This window comes from Notolabrus celidotus, chromosome 15, assembly GCF_009762535.1.
Source record: "Notolabrus celidotus isolate fNotCel1 chromosome 15, fNotCel1.pri, whole genome shotgun sequence".
Lineage (NCBI taxonomy): Eukaryota > Metazoa > Chordata > Actinopteri > Labriformes > Labridae > Notolabrus > Notolabrus celidotus.
Genome location: NC_048286.1, coordinates 10,866,398 through 10,887,153, shown reverse-complemented (window position 1 = coordinate 10,887,153; position 20,756 = coordinate 10,866,398). Strand labels below are relative to the sequence as shown.

Genomic DNA, 20,756 nt, shown 5'->3' with positions numbered 1-20,756 from the left:
CATGGGTGTTAATGGGGTCCCCTTTGCTTTTTGAACCAGCCTCTAGTGGACACTCATTGAACTGCAGTTTTTAGCAATTACACATTGGCTTCATTTTTTGGAACCTGGAGGTCGCTGCTTAGCATTTTCCTTTACCTTTTGTCCTAAAGATTTTTTTGTCAGTTAAATATATATTTGGACTTGTATGCCTTTTATTTAAAGAGGATTGAACAGTGGACAGAGCAGGAAAGTGGGAGAGCAACATGCAGAACAGCGGCTGCAGGTTGGAATCGAACCCAGGACATGGGCCCTGCACATGGGGCGTGCGGCTCAACCATTAGGCCAAACTAGCAGCTCATCTCAGTGATTTTAAAAGCTTAAAAATATTTTTACCATTTAAATAACAAAGAAGTTTTATTAATTTGAAGGTTGTAGCTTTCAAGATATTGGCTCTGGGTTAGGGGGAACCCTGCTTTTATTACAAACATTTTTATAAATAAATAAGGAGGCTCCAAGGAAAAAAGGTTGGGAACCACTGCTTTAGCTGACAAAAATCCTGTTATTCAATTGCTTTTCACCACGTTGTAAACGTTGTAAACTCAATAAATTCCTCTCTACTCTCTGAAATCAGAGAAGAGAGGAACACACAACTACAACTAACTTGAAATAGAAAAAAAAAACTTAAATTTGTTCTGACATTCTCAAAAGTAATTTGAGATTATTTTGAGTTATTTGGATCAGTAGTAAAATCCTTGATTTATTTTCTGGGAAATAGTAATTTTATAATCTTAAAAGAATTTCATAAAATCTTTGGAAATGCTCAGAAAATCAAAGTCCTCCAGTAATTTGAGTTGACAGAAATTGTCTTTATAAGACAGAAAAGAGTACCAATATATTTAATTACACATTTGAGCACCATATTGGTATTGAACAGACATGTGATCATATCATATCACCCCATGACACTCTCAGAGAACATTTTTCACCATAAGAAGGTTTATTAGCTTATATGCCAAAAGTACAAGACTTTTTTTTCTTGCATTTTCTTGAGGGTCCAAATACTTCTCCTCTGTAACAAAAAAGTCATGCAGTCAGAGGACTCTGGCAGTGGTCATTCAAAATGTCCTGCTCTGGATTAATGACTAAAGGCCTTGGCGTCATGCTGTTTAATGAACAATGTGATTTGGGCTTATCTAGGTCAGTGCATGTTACTGCTGCAGGTCAGATGTGAGTGAAAAGAAGTCTGACTGCTTGTTCCTGTTTCATAATCAGAGTCCCGGGCTGTAAGAGACGACAGCAGGCCAGGCTTTTATCCCCTGAAGTCTCTGACTGATGTGTTCATGTTGCCATTAAGTTCAAAGATGAAACAAAAGGTAAGTGACTGACATTTCAATTCGATGTCTTGGGTTGGCTTTTCATACCATTTTAGAGCCACAGGGAGGATGTCTTGTCCTCGTCCACACATGTATGCACTTTGTTGACATCTTGGACTTAAATCTATCAGTCATTTCTGGATCTTGACCTGACTTTTTGGCAAAGCCATCCCTGTTATGTGTGGTAGCGCTAGCCTTTAGGACCATCTCTACATCCATATGTAAGACACTGAAAAAAGTCAGGGTCATAAAAACAGAGGCGGAAAAATCCTGCCTATGAGAAGCAAAAACCCCAGCCAACAGAGCAGGAGAATTTCACCTTTCCACGATATTTACCAAAAGATATCTCATTTCAAGGAAACCATGGTTATCTGAAAATGAATGCAGTCTTACTAAAACAAATTTTTTAGAAATATAAATATAAGAATCATTAGAATATTTTTGAATATGTAGGGAATTATGCTTGAATGCAGCAATTACAAGCTGTAAGCACTAAAACCAAGTGTTTTTTCCTGGAACAAAATCTCTTCTGAGACAATAAGCAACAAGGGCCAAACTTATCCAGATCTGATCATGGAGATAAAATAAAATAGAACAACATCTTAGATCCCTCACAGTGTGTTTTCTGATATAAGAAGTGGACTGTCTTCCTTCCGTACTGATATAAATCTATGGACTGCTGTGCTGTAGTGTAGATAAACAATAAATCCATCAGTTAAATTTGGTCTGTCCCTTAAAGAAACAAAATGGATAAAATTTCAGTTTTGAATAGGTCACTGTTGATCAAATGGGTTTTATGATTAGGTTACAGAAGCAGCACTGCTCTGTTTAGTTTTCTTTTAGACCAACCAACTTTTAAAAAGTCATCATCAATCCTGATTTTCTTTTCAAAACTTAATTATTTACTGCAAAACTCTCTTGATCGATGAACCCCAGAGTCAATTTTCTGGCCCGCACTGACCCTGTCATAATTTCAAATTAAGTGCAGAAAGTGTGAAATAAGAGAAAGTGAATAAAGTCTGCCTGCTTTGCCTTCTTTAAACCTCATCCCACTCCGTATGCTTAAACTTTTGCATGTGACACATCTATGCACTCTGTTACATTTACTGGTCCTAAACTAGCTAATGCTACTCAACAGCTAAGCTATAGTAAGTCACAGATAATACATGTCCAAAACCAGGAACAGTGTGGCCAGCCTGAAAAGGACTGTGGAGAAAAAGAATCCTAATTAAGGGTCTTGGTTTGGTGAAATGATACAACTGGCCATTGTGAAGAAATTATTTGAAAACTCATGGGGATATGATTGTATCATACCATATCAAGTATCGTTCGTATATTATCAAAACGTATTGCATTATATTCTACTGTATCGTATCGTATCCTATTGTATCGTGTGGTATCCTTTCAAATTGCATTGTATTGTATCATATTGCATTGCATTGCATTGTATTGCATCATATACGGTATCGAGTCATATCGTATCGCATCTTATTGGTACCCTACTCTAGATCAACCTCCATCCCTATTACTTGATAAGAATTCCTTTTATACTGTGGCGAGTTTGTGGGTGGGGAAATGTTTAATGTTTCTATTACGCACTGAAAATGTTATAAAACATGCTCATTTATCAAGCACTACTAACAGAATAACTCTACAACAGTTATAATGTGGGTAACAAACTTTTTAATACGAACATTAATGGTCCCATGAGCCTTTACTCCAATATGTTTAACCAAAGTCCAAGGGTCTGCTCGCTTCTGGAACACTACAAGATCGAATTTTACATTTGGAAGGACATAAGATTTACTGCTTTACTTAAGCTATATGGAGGACACTATTTGCTTTACCTTGAGTCTTGGCCTTGTCTCATCACAATAGATCTAGTCTTACACTCATCTGAGTGTCTTAGCCATAAAAATGCCTATGCATTTGTTTTAATGTGTCCTTTAGTGCTGTCGGTGCAGTGCTTGCCTGCCTTCCTCCTCTCCAGTCCTTCCTCCTTGTCACTATTCAAGGGCCAAATCAGGTGAATACAAGCCCTTTTTCATTTTCTGCCCCGCACTCTCCTGACTGCAGGTACAATCTCAAGCCAACAGGGCAAAATGAATCATTTCATTCCCATTTTCTTACTGTCCACCATGGCAACAGCTCTGTGCCAGCCGTTTCCGCTGTACTTCTCAAGGCAACACTCACTCTTCCCCCCCCGTCATTATCCCATCCATTAGTGCTTTTTGCCATTGTCATTTGGATCTCAGGCCTTCTTTTAACAGCTGAATCCTGTGTAGTGTCCTTGATGCTCACAATGTCGAGACAAATTAGCTACAGCACCCTGAGGTCTTTTGGGCTCAGCACATTGTCGGTTCTATGTATTAAAGGACATGCTATAAAAGGCTCAAGGACTAAAATATATAGATTTTTCATAGATTTAAAAAAAGGAAATCTAAAAGTAAGGGCAAAGTGGTCTCTTTTGACAGAAATTATCTAAATTTCCAAGCATGCTGAAAGAATGAAGGCAGAAAAGCAGTGATTTGCCTAATAGTCTACTTTTTTTGTATTTTAAAGCAAGTAAAAATCCAGCCTCTAGCACTTTAACCATTTTGCTCTCACATAAAATCTCAAGGAGCAACTTATCTAATGAATTGCATGACGCTGCGTTTTTTGTGGCACTATGATGCAATTGGGTTTCCTGGCTTAGAAATAGGAATTGTTTTATAATCCTCTTTGCAACGGCATAACCATTGTGTTCCCTTAAAGCAGGACGTGCGTGAAGACACAGCGGGTACTGATATAAGATATGACCTCACAGGGTGTTTGATCTAACGTGTTTCTCTTTAAATAAGATCCACTGTGCCAGTTATGATGAAAAATAATTTCAGACTACAGTTTTTTTTTGTGTTTTTGCGAAGCTAATCTTGCTTCAAAGATATTTGGACGTTTAAAAACTCTTTTGAGACTCAACTGGGGGCTGAATTGGCTTAATTTTAATGGATTCTGCCTGTTCTTGACATTTCAATTCAGCAGGAGTTGGTACTTTTCTGTTTCTAACCTTAAAATGTAATCTCATTTCAAGCCTGGATGAAATTTTTACCTGCTTCTTTGTGGTGATAGTGGCTCCTCAGGAAATGCAATAATTTACTCACAATAGGGGATCATTGAGAGTGAAATTAGATTGACCTCAACCGCAGATGCAGGAATTGTTTTTCCTCATTAGAACAACCTGTGTGCAGTGAATGTGCAAAATTAACAGCAATATGCCGTCTACTTTGTTCTTGATAAAAAGCAGGAGAGCAGATAAAAGTTATTTCATTCCATTGTGTTTCTTCTTGGCACTTTTTCAGGGAAAGCTGTAGTTAAAAAGCGCTGCAGTCTTCTGAAGGGAGCCTCATATTTTATACATTCAGTTTACATTAAAGCATTGATGTGATGAATAAAGTGTCTCCATAGGGCACGCTGCTGCATGTGTTTCTGGAGGGAGTCACTGTTGTCTTCTGTCTCTTTTATAGCTTGATTATTCAGTGTGATAATTAATATGTACGTGATGCGGAGTCGGAAATACTCATGAGAACGTCTCGCTGCAGAACCCTTCAAATAACAAAGAGCATGTGATCAGTGAGTTATCAGAATATTTCTGTTGTATTTGATGTCAGTGCACACAGTGTTCACAGTATAAAACATCCCAACATCAACATCCTGGATGACTCAGCAAGCACAGTATATATGTTTGCTGGTGGAGAAGTGAGAGTCTATAGTGATAAGGGAGTCTTATTTTGAATCAGAAAATGACACAATCGTCACTATCACTATCAAAACCAAACCATAAAAGAACAGTTTGTGACTAATTCCATTAAACCAAGTAAAGGTAACAGAGGTAATCTTAAAACCTACTTTCAAAGTTCCTGAGAAATCCATGTTTTGTGCAGTACATCAGATTTTGGATTACTTTATCCAATTACATGTGCCTCCATCTAGTATAAGGGTGTAGTACATGTTGCTGTTTACTCTTTCTTGGATCATGTAGTTCCAGTTTGTAACAGAAAAAAATCACTCTGTTTGACATATGCACAGGTTGTATCATTTATTGGGTTTGAACACTTTTTAACTTTTAGTTTTTTGTCATGTTAGTCCATTGAGTATGTTTAATTTGAAGGCTCAGTGACTAGATGAAGGCATGAACATGAAAAGTCATCATTGCATGCACAAGAGTGCTGTGGTTCACAGTAAAAATACCACATGATCATTGAAGAGTTCAATCAATCAATCTTTATTTATATAGAGCCGAATCACAACTAATGTTATCCCAAGACTCCTTACAAACAGTGCAGGTCTAGACTGTACTCTGTTATGTTATTAACAAAGAACCAACATCAAGACAGGTTAAGATCCAGTCCCATCTTACTGACAGGACTCAGTCTGATCTCATCTTAATCCACCATGAGCAGAGCACTTTGCAGCATCTAGTAAGTTACAGCGGCAAGGACAAACTTCCTTTAACAGGCAGAAACCTCGAGCAGAAGCAGACTCATGTTAGGCAGACATCTGCTGAGACCGTGTTGGAGAGAGGGATAGAGGGCGATGCAGAAAGAGAGATGATAGTGGTGAGATGGATAGTATTAGTTGTAGCAGCTGGAGTCTGGCTCGTCCACAGTACAACAACAGTGAATTCACTTCAATGGAATTGGTAAGTGTAGAATAACAATATAATTGCATTTTGGCTCACTTAATCTTAATCTGTATTTTTTACGTCACTTTATTTAGGGTGTGCATGAACTACACATTTTAAAATACAAATATGTTAATATGAAATATTGATAATCTTCTCTGTATTGGCCATCAGACATAGGTTATTATCAGTTATCTGTATCAGCAGAAAAACATCCATATCATGCATCTCTACTTAGTTCAGCTGGAGTTAAACTGGGGAATGTGAGATTACCTTCAGGGGTCACTCATTACATTATTCTCATTCCACTTTTCAAAGACAAGTTGAGGCATATCTTTGCTAAATTAAATATGAGTAGGCTTTATTATAAGAGAACAACAAAGCACAGGCTACATTGATTTCAAAGGGCTGAAAAGCACACTTAGTCGAGCTATAAAAACAGGTAGTTGAGGTGAGTAGTAACTACAGAGTGCTATAAAAGTGCTGAAGATTTGTAACATTTAAAACATGGTGATGTATCTGTGATAAAGTGACCTGTGTAGCATAGTTCTCTTCAGTTTGTTGGTTATTTGACCCTGGTTTGATGATTTCAAACGGTCAACATGGTTTTAAAAGTTGAGCAGCAGACTCTGGGGCTTTTATGCCTTGTCCTTTACATTATTAAAGGGAATTTATATGAGTATACCACACTAGAAGCAACTTTGATGAGGCTAAAAGTACCCTGTACAGTATGATGATGTGGTATACTAATTAATCATATCACTAACAGCAGTTCATGCAAACCTTAACATTGGTCTATGAAGTGCTGTGGGCCATTCAGGTCTGCATCAGTGACTATCTGGGCCTGTGCATCTGCAGGAGGGTAAAGACACCATCTGACAATTTGCCAACACCATATTGAGCTTGTGTTATCTCATTTAGAAGTATCCATATGTGCTAATTAGGTCGTGCCGACTTTGGAGAGGACGGGAGATCGCAGAGCGGCTGAGTGCTGAAGTGTGGCTCCCTTCCTCGTCTATGTGGGTGCCCTCCAGTCGACAGCCAAGCAGGAGGTGGGACGTCCAACACAAAACAGTGTGATGTAAGAGGTGCACAAGCTGGGCACTCTTTGAGGCAACACACTCGAACTGTACCTTTCTATATGTATGGGTACAGGCAATATGACAACTACAGACTTTGATGTTCCCTTTGTAGCCTGAAGACTCAGATCTGCCTGAGGAACCCCAACTGAGAAAACCTGAGATGACAGGTTGAGGTGCTGCTTCGCCTCTTATTATAGACTTCTTCTTCTTTTTGTAATACATTGTAGGAGTGCTGCTGCTATATTTAGTCTTAGAAAATACATCAAATATTTTTGCTCAGTTTAAAAAACAGTGACTATGTTCGTATTTTTGAAATATCCAAAGAAAGTAGAAGACAAGATTTCAGTTACTTCCAAAAAGACGACAGGAAACAGTTGATAAAAATAAAGAATAAATAAAGAAATAAATAAATAAATAAAGGGATGCCAGATTGCTCTTCTTCTCAGCTGACTGGCTGTTAAATGCTGGTGAATCAACCACTGCCAATTTAACAATGAGCCACTGTCAGATTCTGCCTTTAGACTGTGGTCATTATATAACATTATTGATCACAAGAGGTGGGCAGTATTAAGATTTGGATTGTGTTTTTAAAAGGATCATTAGTTGTCACCCATCAGAGGGTTCATTTTTTTCCTTAATTTCTTTTTTCAGATATTTAAATGACTGGTATGAACTGATGATGTTTATATCTTAATGTTAGTATGAGTCACATGACTCCTGTTATACAATAGAGGCTACCTTTCTGGGATTTTTTTTTCACTCTTTCCTCTCTAATAGTGTGCAAACTGTGCCATAGCTGGTATGTTAGAGGGTGATGTACAGCTACCATGAAATCAGCCAATGGTTTGTGGATCACCACTGCACATTTTAAAGTTTTGGCATGGGTCTGTTTTTTTTTACTACATTTGGAGTAGCCACACCTTAAAGCATACCAAACTTTATTGTGTATTTTGATCTCAACGGGACTCAGCTTTACAATAGGAACATCATGCTTCTTGTAAGGAGACTTAAAGATACTGATAATTTCCACAAATGGTTAAGGACATTTTTTTTATTGAGATCATGAACTGAGAAAGAAGACAGATCTTTTCTCATTGACTTTAGAGTATTTTCAGGATTCACATCTGTCCAGAACTTATCCGTTAACAGTTTGTCCTAAAAATCACTATACACGTTATTGATGCGTTTATTTTAGAACATTGTATAAATCGTCTCTTAAAAGGCAATATTTAACAGTCACTCAGTTGAAAGGCTGAATTAAGTACTCATCTTCAGCTTTGCTTGCATGTGAGTGTGCCTACAGATGTGCATACTCTCACCCTCCTGTAGCACTATATATATTTGGTTGATGTTATATATGTTTAAGTCACCCAAGCTTTGTTTTATCTACAACAACAATCTCTCCCAGCGGCAGGGACTGGACTTCTCATCCTCCTGCTGGGATGGATCAATCTCCTTCATCCTCCTCTGCTGTTATTCTCAGTCCTTTTCTTTTAAACAGCCCATTGTTTTCAAAGCTCCAGTTATTTTCTTTGAAAATAAATGCCGTGCTGTCTTCAGTTGCTCTGGATTATGAGCCGCAAAGACAGACGAGTAATGCTATTTTTGAAAGAGAAAGAGGTCTTGATTGCTCATCCTGCTTTTTCTAATTTTGCCTGATGATGTTTTTTTTGTCCACTTAAGCCTGAAATTATGTTTGCATATAAGGAACAGAGATGGAATTATAATGAAAAGCATGATGGATTTAACATGACTTCAACACATGGTTAGCCCTCTCTGACAGTTTCATGTTAAGGCGGTATTTAAACACTATTTCGGGGACTAGATAAGTAAAAGGGTGCTCACCTTCCTATACAGCGCTACAGTAATGCGTGTGCTTGCCTCAGCAGAGTGAAGTTGTGCTCAAGTGTTGCGGTGAAATCACTTGAACCGAGACAATGATAGAGTGAGACTGACAGGAGTAGCAAAGGACAAAGAGGGGGAGGAGGAGGGAAAAAAAGGAGGTACAGATGGGTGAAAAATGTTCCCCTTGTAGAAAGCCAACGGCTCTGTCTCCTTGACTCAGAGTGCTGTCTACTCTCTCATCTGTGTATGTTACAAACCCCACCTCCCCCAGCACTTCTCTCCTCCCCTCCCCTCTTGTCTCAGTCTCCGGCCAAGGAATCCCAGGCAGCGTTTAATTGCAGAGTGCAAAAGGCTTTAGTTAGGCTAATGAGCTCAGCACCGGCGCTGGGACTCTTCCACGCACTCTCGGACAAACAGAAAAACCATATGGAGTCCTTCAGCGGAGGAGCCTCACCGGGCGGCTGGATTTTAGGTGGAGGGGGGAGAAAGAATTCTTAAATTCAGGTACAGCCGACTATGTTTCCCAGAATTTACCAGAGGCAGGGCACGGAGTAAGAGGTGGAGAAAGAGAGGAGAGCGGGAGAGGGGAGGGGAGGAAACGGGAAATATACAGCCAGAGAGAGAGGGAGAGAGAGAGAGAGAGAGACAGAGAGAGAGACAGAGAGAGAGACTGGAAGCAGCAGCAAATGAGACAGAACAACGAGGCGGGAGAGGTAGAAAGAGAGACAGAGAGACAGAGAGAGAGAGGGAGGGAGGTGGAGAGGGGCCCCGTGTAGGAGAGAGGGCTAGAGGGTGAGGAAGAAGAAGAAGGAGAAGAGAAAAAGTTATAAGAAGAGTAAAAGAGGGTCCAGGGAAGGGAAAGAACGGGCTGCTGAGATTAACAACTACAGGAGAGCAGAAGGGGAAACAACAGACAGGAAGGAAGGGGAGGGAGGCAGAGAAAAGTCTCGGGCAGCGAAGGAAAAAAAGAGCTGAAGAAAAAGTTTTCTTGTGGGGAGACGCAGATGAGGAAAACAGAGGGAGTGAATGACTGGGCTGGAGAGAGCAGGGACAGGAGGAAACCAGTTCTTTTCTGAGGCGTTTTCAACACAAGCCTGTGGACTTCTTTGGACATGTACACAGAAACAACGGGACACCATCGATTCCTTCAGCATTTCAACACCTCCATTCCCTGCTCCTGCCAGCACTGCGTCCACTATGAGAAGCCGTACAGCCACCACGCTGGGCTTGGATACCCACCAGGAATGCCCAGACAGACGGACCACCCATCTCTGGACTGCAGGAGAGACATCCAGGCTCCTCGGGTTAAAGACGTAGGAGGGAGAGCTTTCCTGGTTGAGAGAAGCGGTCATCGCAGCCCACAGAGGAGGCCTGTGTTTTCAGGGCAGAGCCCTCACAGCCAGTCAGGAGACGACTTAAGCCAAGTTCTCCCCTGGGAGTTGAACCCTGCCCAGCGGAGCTACCCACCGCCAGAGCCTGGGGTGAGACATTACCCGTCTGTCAAAGAACAGTGTGGCTGTGTGGTGCGCAGCGACACTCGGACACACCCCTTTAACACTGGGATACCACATCCTCTCCCTCATCTTCAGGTCAAAGGTCAAGGTTACAGGCACAGAAGGACTATCCGGTATGTCTCAGTGGATGAGGAGCAGGAAGCTTGTGGATGCACCTCTGAGAACTATCATTTGGAGGCACACAATTACAATGTGGGTCGTTCCTGCATGCCAAATGGTCACTGTGGACCAGGGTCTGTGTTCTTTGAGGGAGGGGAGGAAAGAGATAGCCATCAGGACCGGGGACAACTGAGGGGTGGATCAGAGGAGGGTTGTAATGGACGTGAAGGCTCTCACAAAGGGTTCTTCCCAACTGAAGTCCCACAGAAACAGTTAAAGCAGAGCAGACAGAAGGTGCCCTGCTTCCCTCCTTCCAGTATCACCATCCAGGACCCGTCAAAGTCGAGGACCAGTGACGAGCACCAGCAGCAGGGTTCGGAGGTGGTGAAGCAGAAGAGGAGGCAGGATTTAGTGAGGGATCAGATCAGACAAGTGGTAACGAATCTGGAGGATGTGCTGGGGGGGTTGAAGCAAGTTCACGTGGAGATGAAAGAGGTAGGAGGGTCTATTATCAGATATGTTTATCCCTTCTGTTTACTCCAGGTGTCTAACCATGAAAGGTGCAGGTCAGGTGCAGGTGTCTCTGCCTTTTTGTCACTGTGACATTTACACCAATTTACACAAAGCTCAGCAACAGTTCAGATTATTTGGACTCATTTCCTGTGCGTCACGATCATGAGAGCATATTAATGTGTTTATGTATGCTGACTGTATTGTGTGTGTGACTCACTCATCATCTTTTTTGCTGAAGCAGTGATCGAGGGCGATTTAGCTCTGACCTTTTGCAGAACGCTGGCGAAAATTGGCAGCGTTCCGGCCAGCACATTAAAAAGCGTGGCCTGAGACTGTTACTAAATTATGCCTTGCTCTAACAGTATCCATTTTGCATGCAGCCATAAAATTGCACCGGTTCACAGCTGAAAGCAACAGTTCAAGGCCTGGCATTGAACTGAAGCTGCAATAATGTCAACTTGGTAAATTAACAGCCAGAAACAAAACAATGCCAACATAAACCAGCTTTGATTTTGGTGATTGGTTGAATTTTTTCACATTTTAGGGACAAACTACTTCAAAAAGTACTCAGATCATTAACTTAAGTATGTACACCTACAGCACAAGGTCAAAACACCTCACTATGAATATAAGTAATAAAAGTAAAGATTATTAGCTAATCTAAACAATTAAACTCTGTCACCTTGTCTAGTCTTCCCCAGAGCTACTTGTCCATCAAACAAATAGTTAATGTTCATATGATTGTAGGCCAAGGTACCAGTCATATGTGGTGTTTAAGCTTTAGCTGGGCTGCAGCTCTGATTAATGGTGATTAATGCTCTACTCCCTGAATGTAAACAAGCACAAATGACATCTCATAGCCTGTCCCAATTCGGCAGTATTTTGATCTAAAAAAAGTTGTATGTAGGCTGCGTCAGGTCAAACTGTCATATAACTCTACCAGAGCATTGTGTAACCAGCACAGGCATGTGGACGTTAACCTGGAAGGGAGACTGAAGGCTGGTGGTGCTAGCTCTGCCAATGTTAGCCACACTTAGAAAACTGGTTTGACCTTGTATACCTCCAGACACTGTGATCCTGTGTTTAGCCATGTTAAATTAATTCTGCAACTATAAATTAGTCACTTCAGAAGTCTATTAATCAGTTTTCTAAACTGAGTTGTAAAACATTAAGAACTCATTTATGAAAAATGTCCCCTGTTATTGACCTTAAAGGACCTGTGAGGAGTTTTCAGCTGGTTATTAATCAGTCGGTAATTAATACTGACCTCTCATAATGACCTACAAAAGCAAAGGAGACCATCAGTGAGAGGATTGATTATTTTATATGGCTTTTAAAGTCTGAAATCGTTGTGGTGGGGTAATAGTCAGAAGACGTGATTGACAGAACACTGCATTTGTTTACATTTCCCCTGACCAAGGTTTGTGATGGGTAATACATTGGACTATTAAAAGACAGCGGATTTAATTCTTCTGTTCAAAAACACTCCCGTCATATGTAAAGGAAAAGACAATTTGTCTACCCGGGGGTGGCAATATCAACACAAAACAAAAGTTTCTCAGAGAAGCTTTAAGTAAGTCATAATATTTTTAGCTGTTAATACCAATGTACCAATGCATAATCAGCTTTTTTTTTTATCAAAACTGACTAAGTTGCAGATTATTTTAGCCACTTCATACGCTGTTAAAAAGCTTAACTTGCATTTGTCAGTCAAGGGGTGAGGGCCCCTCCCAAGGGTCACAAGATAAAACTGAGGGGTCGTGAGAGAGTCAAATGGATAGGAAAGACAAATCAACACACATCTACACAAACTTGGATTTGTTTTTTGGAATATTCTTTTCTTTTATGTGATGTTGGGAGGTTTTACCCCCACCAAGAAATAAGAGAGGGCTTAAGAGGGTAAACATCTTAATGGTGGATCAAGGGGCTCCAACTTAACACAGATTTTTAAATAGGGTCATAACCCGGAATGGATTGGAACATTTTTACCAAAACCTTGATGTTAAAAACAACTGGTGATTGCAGCCATCCAAGGGTGGAGTACAGGTGCAATATGTCCTATTTAACATCAGTCCAAGTACACAGTGGACTTAAATGTTGAAGTAAAATCATTGTATTTGGGTTGATATACTTCTTTCCTTCCTTGCAGTTTGGACAAGTATTGACTGTCTGTATTATCATTCAGGTGGTCGAGCAGATCGATCGTCTCACAGCCAGTATCGACCTCAATGAGGAGACGGCCTGCATCACTCAGGGGTCGTCCGCCAACTGTCACGGCTCAGTTCATCCAGGTGATCTCAAGGTAGCTCTGCTGCCCAATCACAAACCTCCTCCTGTCCAAATGTTGCAACATGTCGATGAGGATCGCATCATCTTAAGAACTAACTCGCCCTCCCCTGTTCACATGGCGTCCGTTGTCAAAACCAGCCGCTTCACCCCCCCCAGTCACACTAAGGACATCAGCCATGAGAGGCCAGGTGTGAACGGCCACCCGCCTCACCTGTGTCCTCCCAGAGACTCAAACAATGTTGGACAAACTTATCCTGAACCCCACCCCCCACACAGTCTGGACCCTAAAGTCATAATTGGGAACAGCACCTCTAATTCACGAACTCAGAAGCCTCCTCTGTACCCTCAAAACGGGCGATGTGGCAAAGGCCCGTACCCGCCTCCCAAACCTGTGAAGACCCCTTCCTATCCAGGAGGGAGGGGCCGCCAGAGTGCCAGCATTGTGTGAAGGAGGGAGGGGTGGTCTGCCCGGTGCCATGGGGGCCTGAAACATGAGACCCTGCTGCAGAGAGTGGAGGTCAGAGTGGGACCAGGCAGGGGAACAACTCATGGTATGTACAGATTCAGCAGGGCTTGTATTTGTTTTCCCTCTCTTTTCTTACAGTGTTGATGTTTCCGTCAGCGCTGATGACGATTTCTGTGTTTACTGGCAGAGTGGTGATCAAAGTCAGTAAATGAATTGCAGCGTTCTTCCCCGTGACAAAAAAGGGTTCATGTGTGCGTTTGATGTATGTGTGTGTGGGCGGAGGGGGCGTAATGTGTCTGCTTTTGTTGATGTCACATGATTTCCCAGTGTTCTCTACACTGTAAAATGTGTCTGTCTCTGCAAGTGAGATATGAGTGCTTGCACTCTGTTGTGGCTTTGCATTTGATCAAATAAGTCTGCTGGGTAAAAACCTGAACTTGCTCGAATAAAATGTAGCTTTCAACGGTATAATGATTGACTTTTGACATTAAAAAAGGTTAGCCTTTGGTTAATGCAAATTTGACTTCTTCAAAAATAAGTTGAGTCTAAGTTAAGAAGCTTAAAAACTTTGATTCTAAGTTTTTTCTTGACTTTAATTGCATGAATCTAAAGCAGTACAGGAAGATAAATTATCTTTTTGAGTGGATTTTTTAGTGATTCTGAACCCAGCAAAACAGGATTTGCCTTTGGTTTTGATCGCAGACCTCAAAATAAGTTGAGTATCAGTAAATAATCTTAAACAGACTCGATTTGACATTTCTTTTACAACTATGATAACTCTAAGTCTGATGGCAGACAGGAGGATAAAAGCTCAAGACAGACTTCTTTTTACAGTGTATCTTAGTCACCACTTCGAAGGAACTGAGACTTGGCAGGAACCCAGAGGTTTTTGGCGAAGGAGGACCCCACAGCGGCTTGAGTCCAATCATGTGACACAAAAGAGGAGTCATTATATTTACAGGATGATCATAGCTCTGACTCAGAATTGGCATAACTTACTGCCAAGGGGGCTGATGAGGAGGACCTAAACCTTTCTTCTTTTGCCACAGTCAGATGTATCATTACTCACTGGCTGGGAATTAGAAGCAGACTTAATAACAAGATGACATCTGTGAAAAAGTCCCTCCAGCAGATGCGGAAAATTAAACAGCATATACATACAGTCAAGTATTCTTCCCCAAAAAAGTCCACTTTTACAGATGCTGCAGAGACAGACATGCATGTTTCTGCACCACCCTCTTGTGCAGAGTATGCGTTACTGCAATCTATTTTTCTAGCCTGTCTGTGTTGGGCAAGCACAATCTGGTTTTAATCATAAAACCCCATGGCCACGTGCCAGAACGGAGTGAGGCAAACTCTTGGTATATTTGTGACGTCCATATAAACATCAGTACCGCTGCACAGTGAAGCAGTCCTCCACATTCTGCTGCAGGGAGAGACGCGCTACCAAGGCTGCAGCTTCAGGTCGAGACTGGCTGCCAGAGAAAAAGTGCATATGTTAGAGTTTTAACTTCTGTAATGAAATGGGAGTTTAATTAGCTGTAAGTGTGGTGTAGCTTCTCTGTTTGACACAATACTTTCTTTCCACTTTCACAGTCTTTCAAAGCAACGCTGCTGTTGACATTTCAGAGGCCTGAATCATCTGAATTAGTCACCCAGAATAGGTTCAATGTTAAAAGGCTAGCACAACAGATTATGTGCTAAGCTGATCATTCACACAAACACACACGCAACCAGCAATGTCCTCTGTACATGGGGCGCCTACTCTACCAACAGAGCTAAACCAGCACCTTTGATTTTCATGAACTACTTCTAATCTCATTCATAGTTGATATGGGAGCATGAAATCAGACACAAACAACAGGAGTCAAAAATCGAGACAAAAGCAAAACAAAATTTGCAAAAGAACATGAAATGAACCAAAAATAGATGAAAAGAATGGAAAAAACATTGAAACAAGTCTGTATCAGAGCATGACCTTGAAAAAAAATCTTCCTACAATAGAGGATTACCTCAGTCTATAAGTTTGACTTTCACCCACGTAGAACAGCCGTGCAAAAGGTTGGACTGAATATCTAAAGGCAGAAAAAAAGAGCACACTCAAACACTTAACTCCATTCAGGTGCACGGCCACACATAGACAACAAAAAGGTAGAGAAGTCAGCAGTCTAAATGTCCTTTAACATCTTTAATATGGGCACAGTAGCAAGCAAAGTGCCAGCATCTGGTCTGTATGCCACTCTGCCCAGATTAAAGATGTTAAAATATATTTAGTCTGCTGACTACTCTACCTTTTTTTGAGTATCTATTCATGCAAGTAATAATTACCTAACCGTAATCCTGAAACAGCACTTAATGCTGAGGAGTATTTCACTGCAGCATATTGAAATAAGTGCTGATGTCTTTATATGACCTACAAAAGAAGATACGACTGTCAGCCTAGAGATTGATTGAGATTATTGTTTTTAATGCTTGAGACCACTGCTGGCTGGTAGGCATCAAGTAAGGAGAAGCAAAGAGACAAGGGTTACCACTTTGTCCACAGGGGGCGCCAAAATCGACACAAATCAAAAAATGTCCTCGGAGGAGCTCTACTTTATTTTGCAGTAAACTGATTATATAGTCAGTTCAAGATAATAGTATCCATGTATAGACATAAAGGAGACATGGCCAAAGCAATCACATTAAAAAAGACTCAGTAAGTATACTTTACAACCAAGAGGAAACTATAAAAGACAGGAATAAAGAGAGGATCCCAAATTTAGATACTCTGTGCAAACTGCAAATGTCCTGCTTTCTCACAACCCAATGAGCCAAAAAAGCCTGAGGATTGTGTGAGCTTTGTAGTTATTCATATTCACATAAACTATATCAGTCCCATGTCAAAATCAAAATGAAAAGATGCTACAATTCAAGTTTCTGTTCCCTGTGAATTCACTCAAGTTACCACAAGCTAATGAAAAGAAAATAACCTTGATTTCTGTCATATTTTGGTGCAGGTAGAGTACCTGTTGCTGCAGCTCTTTGCAAAATTCCATCATGTGATGTCTCCTTTTGGGTCTGTTGTTGATGAAAGGCAATTTTCAGGGAGGGGTAAAGCAAACATCTGTCATGTTTTAGTGTAGATGTGTTCATAGATAATCTTGTCCATTGAAGCACAAACTGTCAACTGGGTCCTCTTGCACCTGCAGGACCAGACGCTCCGTGGCATTTTTCATTATGTTGCATTTATAGCATTAATTTGAAGATATTTTTCTATACAAGCAAGGTGGAGACTACAAATCCATGCTTGAATGGGGTGCAGAATGAGGTGCAGCAAATTTGTGGAATTTTCCTTTAGTATTTCAAATATATTTGAAGGAGGCTTCAATTTTTTTTTACTCAGATTATCTCAATTACATTTTTTCACTTATTGATCCACCAGATTTCTATACATGCTCTGTGTTTCAACTTGGGTTTTTTGTACGTGCACGATCCCTCGCTGTTTGACTGAACTCTTGTCACAGTTGCTGAAGGGATCCACTCTTATTTATCCAGTCTTAGTTAGAAGTACACCTTAAGAGAAGCAGACTGGCTTAAATGTTCTCACTCTCAAGGTTCATTGCCAGCGTTGATCTTCATTTCTTCACAAAGCCAAAGATTCGTGAACAAAAACAGGGACACGCAGAGCAGGTGCAACAACATAACTTTGTAAGGGCCCTCTTTGCATTGCCTCTCCACCAGCGATGCATCATATCTCACAAGGACACACACAAACAATGCTTCACTTTCAGCACAGAGATTAAGTCCCTGTTTCCATGGCTTCATCAATAAGTCAAAAGAAGCCTTGAGAAGAAGCATAGCTGGCTCTGTGCAGTATTTGGTTTCAGAGCAGCAGTAGGTTAAGTCTGTTTAGATCCTGAGACCAGAATTCAATTGTCATTTTTGTTTCAGGAGGAGATGATGCCGCTGAGAGGAGCTGTCAGCCAGTGGAAGCAGAGCACGGCCTGAAGGTGGGGGTATTTCCAAAGGGAAAACTCCCCCAAGAGTCGACCCAATGCTGTATGTCACATGCGCACAGAAGCATGGAGGAGTGGAAGACGAACCTCTCTGGAGAATCTCTGCTTTTTTTTGCTGTTTCTGGTGATGTAGTGTCAAGTACTAAACGGATAAACTGTGAACTGCTACTCAACATCCACCAGTAGAAACATAAAGGTATCTTTTCATGACTGTGTTAACTTATTTGTACTATTTTTATTGCAAAGAAATCTATTTTCAGGCAGCTTAAACCAGTTTGGATACTACCTAACCTAATGTATGCGATGTTGGGATTTATGCCATCTGCATTATTGTAAAGATATTTTACAAATAAAGAGTGTAGACTGTTTTCCTTTTTTTTTTTTTTTTTTACATTATGTAAGAATAATAATCAGTACAGGGACAAAAAGTTGGAACAGAAGAGCTAATTTTTTATGCAATGGATAGATTTTCCAGCACTTTTCCCACACAAGTAAATCTAACATCTCAATATTCGGACTCTTGAGATGCAGAATTGGCCGGAGAAGGTTCCACATTTGAATACAAAATAAAGGACGGCAGTATCGCATGACTCCAGACTCTGGGAAATGATTATGCATTCACTTTATCTGGAAGATGTTTCCCAAATGTTTGTTGATGCTGTAGAAACACTTATCTGGTAGATCTGGGGATGACAGCGTGTGATCTCTCATGGCCTTATTCTGTCAGGGCGCTCGCTGTTTGGTCCCAGGCCCGTCGGGTCCAGCGTCAGCATCTCTGTTTGTTTAAATCTTGTCTGAGACTTTCCCCACTGTGCTCTCAACCTCCTGCTGCTGCTATCAGAGCACACCGTTTCCGCTCCGACAACTAATATAATTCATCCCCCTCACCACACATCCCTCTCTCTCTCTCTCTCTATCCCTCCTCCTGTCCTTATCACTGATGGAGAGCTATAGTGACAGATGCAGGGTGACACATACAAGCTGTTAACTGTCCCATCGACTCAGTCGCTCACTGTCTGTCTGCAGCCTACAGCGGTTATGAGTAATTGTGAGGTAATGGTGAGTGAAAGGTGAAGTTGTGAAGAGATGATGAGCTGTTAAATATCGAGTAGTTCAAGAGGCCATTTTCACTTGTCAAGAACATTATCCCGCTTGTTTGGCCCCTTAAGCATCCTGCTGCATCATGTTTTCAATCGACTGAGGCTGCAACTGGAGATGATCTAAATTATTAAGTGATCTGCCTATTACCTAATGTATCACCATCATATACAGCAGTGTCTTATATGTTAGAGAAATGTGACTTTTGAAATTTTGAAAATTGAGTTCCCAAAGGTTGACATGACACCAAACATCTATCTTGCTCTGATGAGGGATGTGCACTTTCAGATTACTTAATGATTAAACATCGTCACTCTCGCTTGTCGACCTAAGATTCCCTCATCAGTTGAACGATCCATTGTGTTGAAAATTGTAGGTTTGAAATGCAGGTTGTGTTGTGTCTAAGCTGAAGTGCAGCCATCTGCCTCTATTCAGTTTTAGCTTTAGCTTAGCTACTGCAATATTTCTATAAAACTCTACTACCCGGATGTAAACCAAGCGGCAACCTCCAGTCTCAAACTATGAAGCCCATGCGGAAGTGTTATAAGCTGCAATTCATCGAGAATCCTCTTGTGGCTGACCGCAGAAACACCGGAAACCACATAGACACCAATTCAAAAAAGACGATCTTTGCAGCATTAATAAACATGTTTACAGCCTGGTTCAAAAAACAGCTTGGCTCTACGTAGCTAATTTCTCTATCAGCACACACTGTACGGGGGGTGAATTTTTTTCTAACGCGACGGTTCAGAAGATATTAAGATTACGAGTTTTGCACAAATAAGGACATGACTGACTTGACTCCCGGACGGGCTCACATAGCTGTTGGCTAGGAGGCTCAAACCCCACCTCTTTACGTCACACTCTGCCTGGTTGAGGTCTGCATTTCATATATGGCTGCCGCTGTCCATTGGCTTCAAAACAGCTCTCAGGAACAGATGGTTGACGTCACGGATACTATGTCCATTATTTATACAGTCTATGGTGTAAACAGGCACTGATACATCTCATAGCTTGGCCCGATTTGGCAGTATTTGATGTTGTATGTGGGCTGTGTCTGGTTAAACTGACATATAACTACTCGACCACAGCAATGTGTAACCAGCACAGAGGACTGAAGGCTGGTGGCGCTAGCTCTGCTAATGTAAGCCCCAGTCAGTAAACCAATTTCACATCATTTACCTGCTAACTCTGTGACCCTGTGTTTAGCAATGTTAAATAAAATTGTGCTCAAGTTGAACTCTTCCTGAGTGTTCTCTTACCTTCAAACTAGTTAATCGCGATTTCAATTTCCGTTTAAACATTTCCGTTTACACCCTTGGCTGAAGTGTTGTTATGTTTCTGCAGGGCTCTAGACCAATGTTTCATGTCAATGAAATTTAACAAAGATCGTTGGTATAACTGTCTTGATTTCCAAATGAAAAAACAGTGTATAAGGAAGAGGGTTATGGCAACACATCTATTTAAAATTACATTTTTGGAACCCAATTAGCTTCAATTATACAACAGCTCATGTTAGCATCAACCACTTAAAGCTATTTCTGGTCCTGCACAATCTATACAAACGTTCATGTAACGTTAATGTTGGCAGGCAAACGGATGTTGGTTAGAAAGTTGTTGGATGCTAACCTCTTGTGACTTGTCTGTACCTCACGAGTTATCAGAAAGGCTTTTATTGTCTTCACATGCAACATGGTCCTGTGTCCTTCTATATCATCACCATCAGGTGTCTTTTGAGTTGCTAGCCAATAAGAAAGTTGGTTTAATGAAACCTATTTATCAGACTGACTTTGTTTATATCCTTTGCACACCAAGGAAACAGCAGGAAGACATTAAAAAA

The 20,756-nt window shown here is 40.9% G+C and overlaps 1 protein-coding gene across 1 annotated transcript; it reads left to right on the top strand.

Moving 5' to 3' along the window:
• The first annotated feature begins 9,521 nt into the window (after positions 1 to 9,521).
• Positions 9,522 to 20,156, top strand: LOC117827368. Its single transcript, XM_034703949.1, has 3 exons — positions 9,522 to 11,047; positions 13,251 to 13,905; positions 17,754 to 20,156. The coding sequence occupies exons 1-2, from the start codon at positions 10,052 to 10,054 to the stop codon at positions 13,800 to 13,802; spliced, it is 1,548 nt and encodes a 515-aa protein (XP_034559840.1). The 5' UTR covers positions 9,522 to 10,051; the 3' UTR covers positions 13,803 to 13,905; positions 17,754 to 20,156.
• Positions 20,157 to 20,756: the final 600 nt, after the last annotated feature.

What these genes read in the sequence shown, in the direction of transcription:
- LOC117827368 (XM_034703949.1), top strand. Translation starts at nt 10,052, where the DNA reads ATGTACACAGAAACAACGGGACACCATCGATTCCTTCAGCATTTCAAC. An exon ending in TTCACGTGGAGATGAAAGAG is followed by an intron (nt 11,048 to 13,250) that starts GTAGGAGGGTCT and finishes ATTATCATTCAG; the next exon opens with GTGGTCGAGCAGATCGATCG.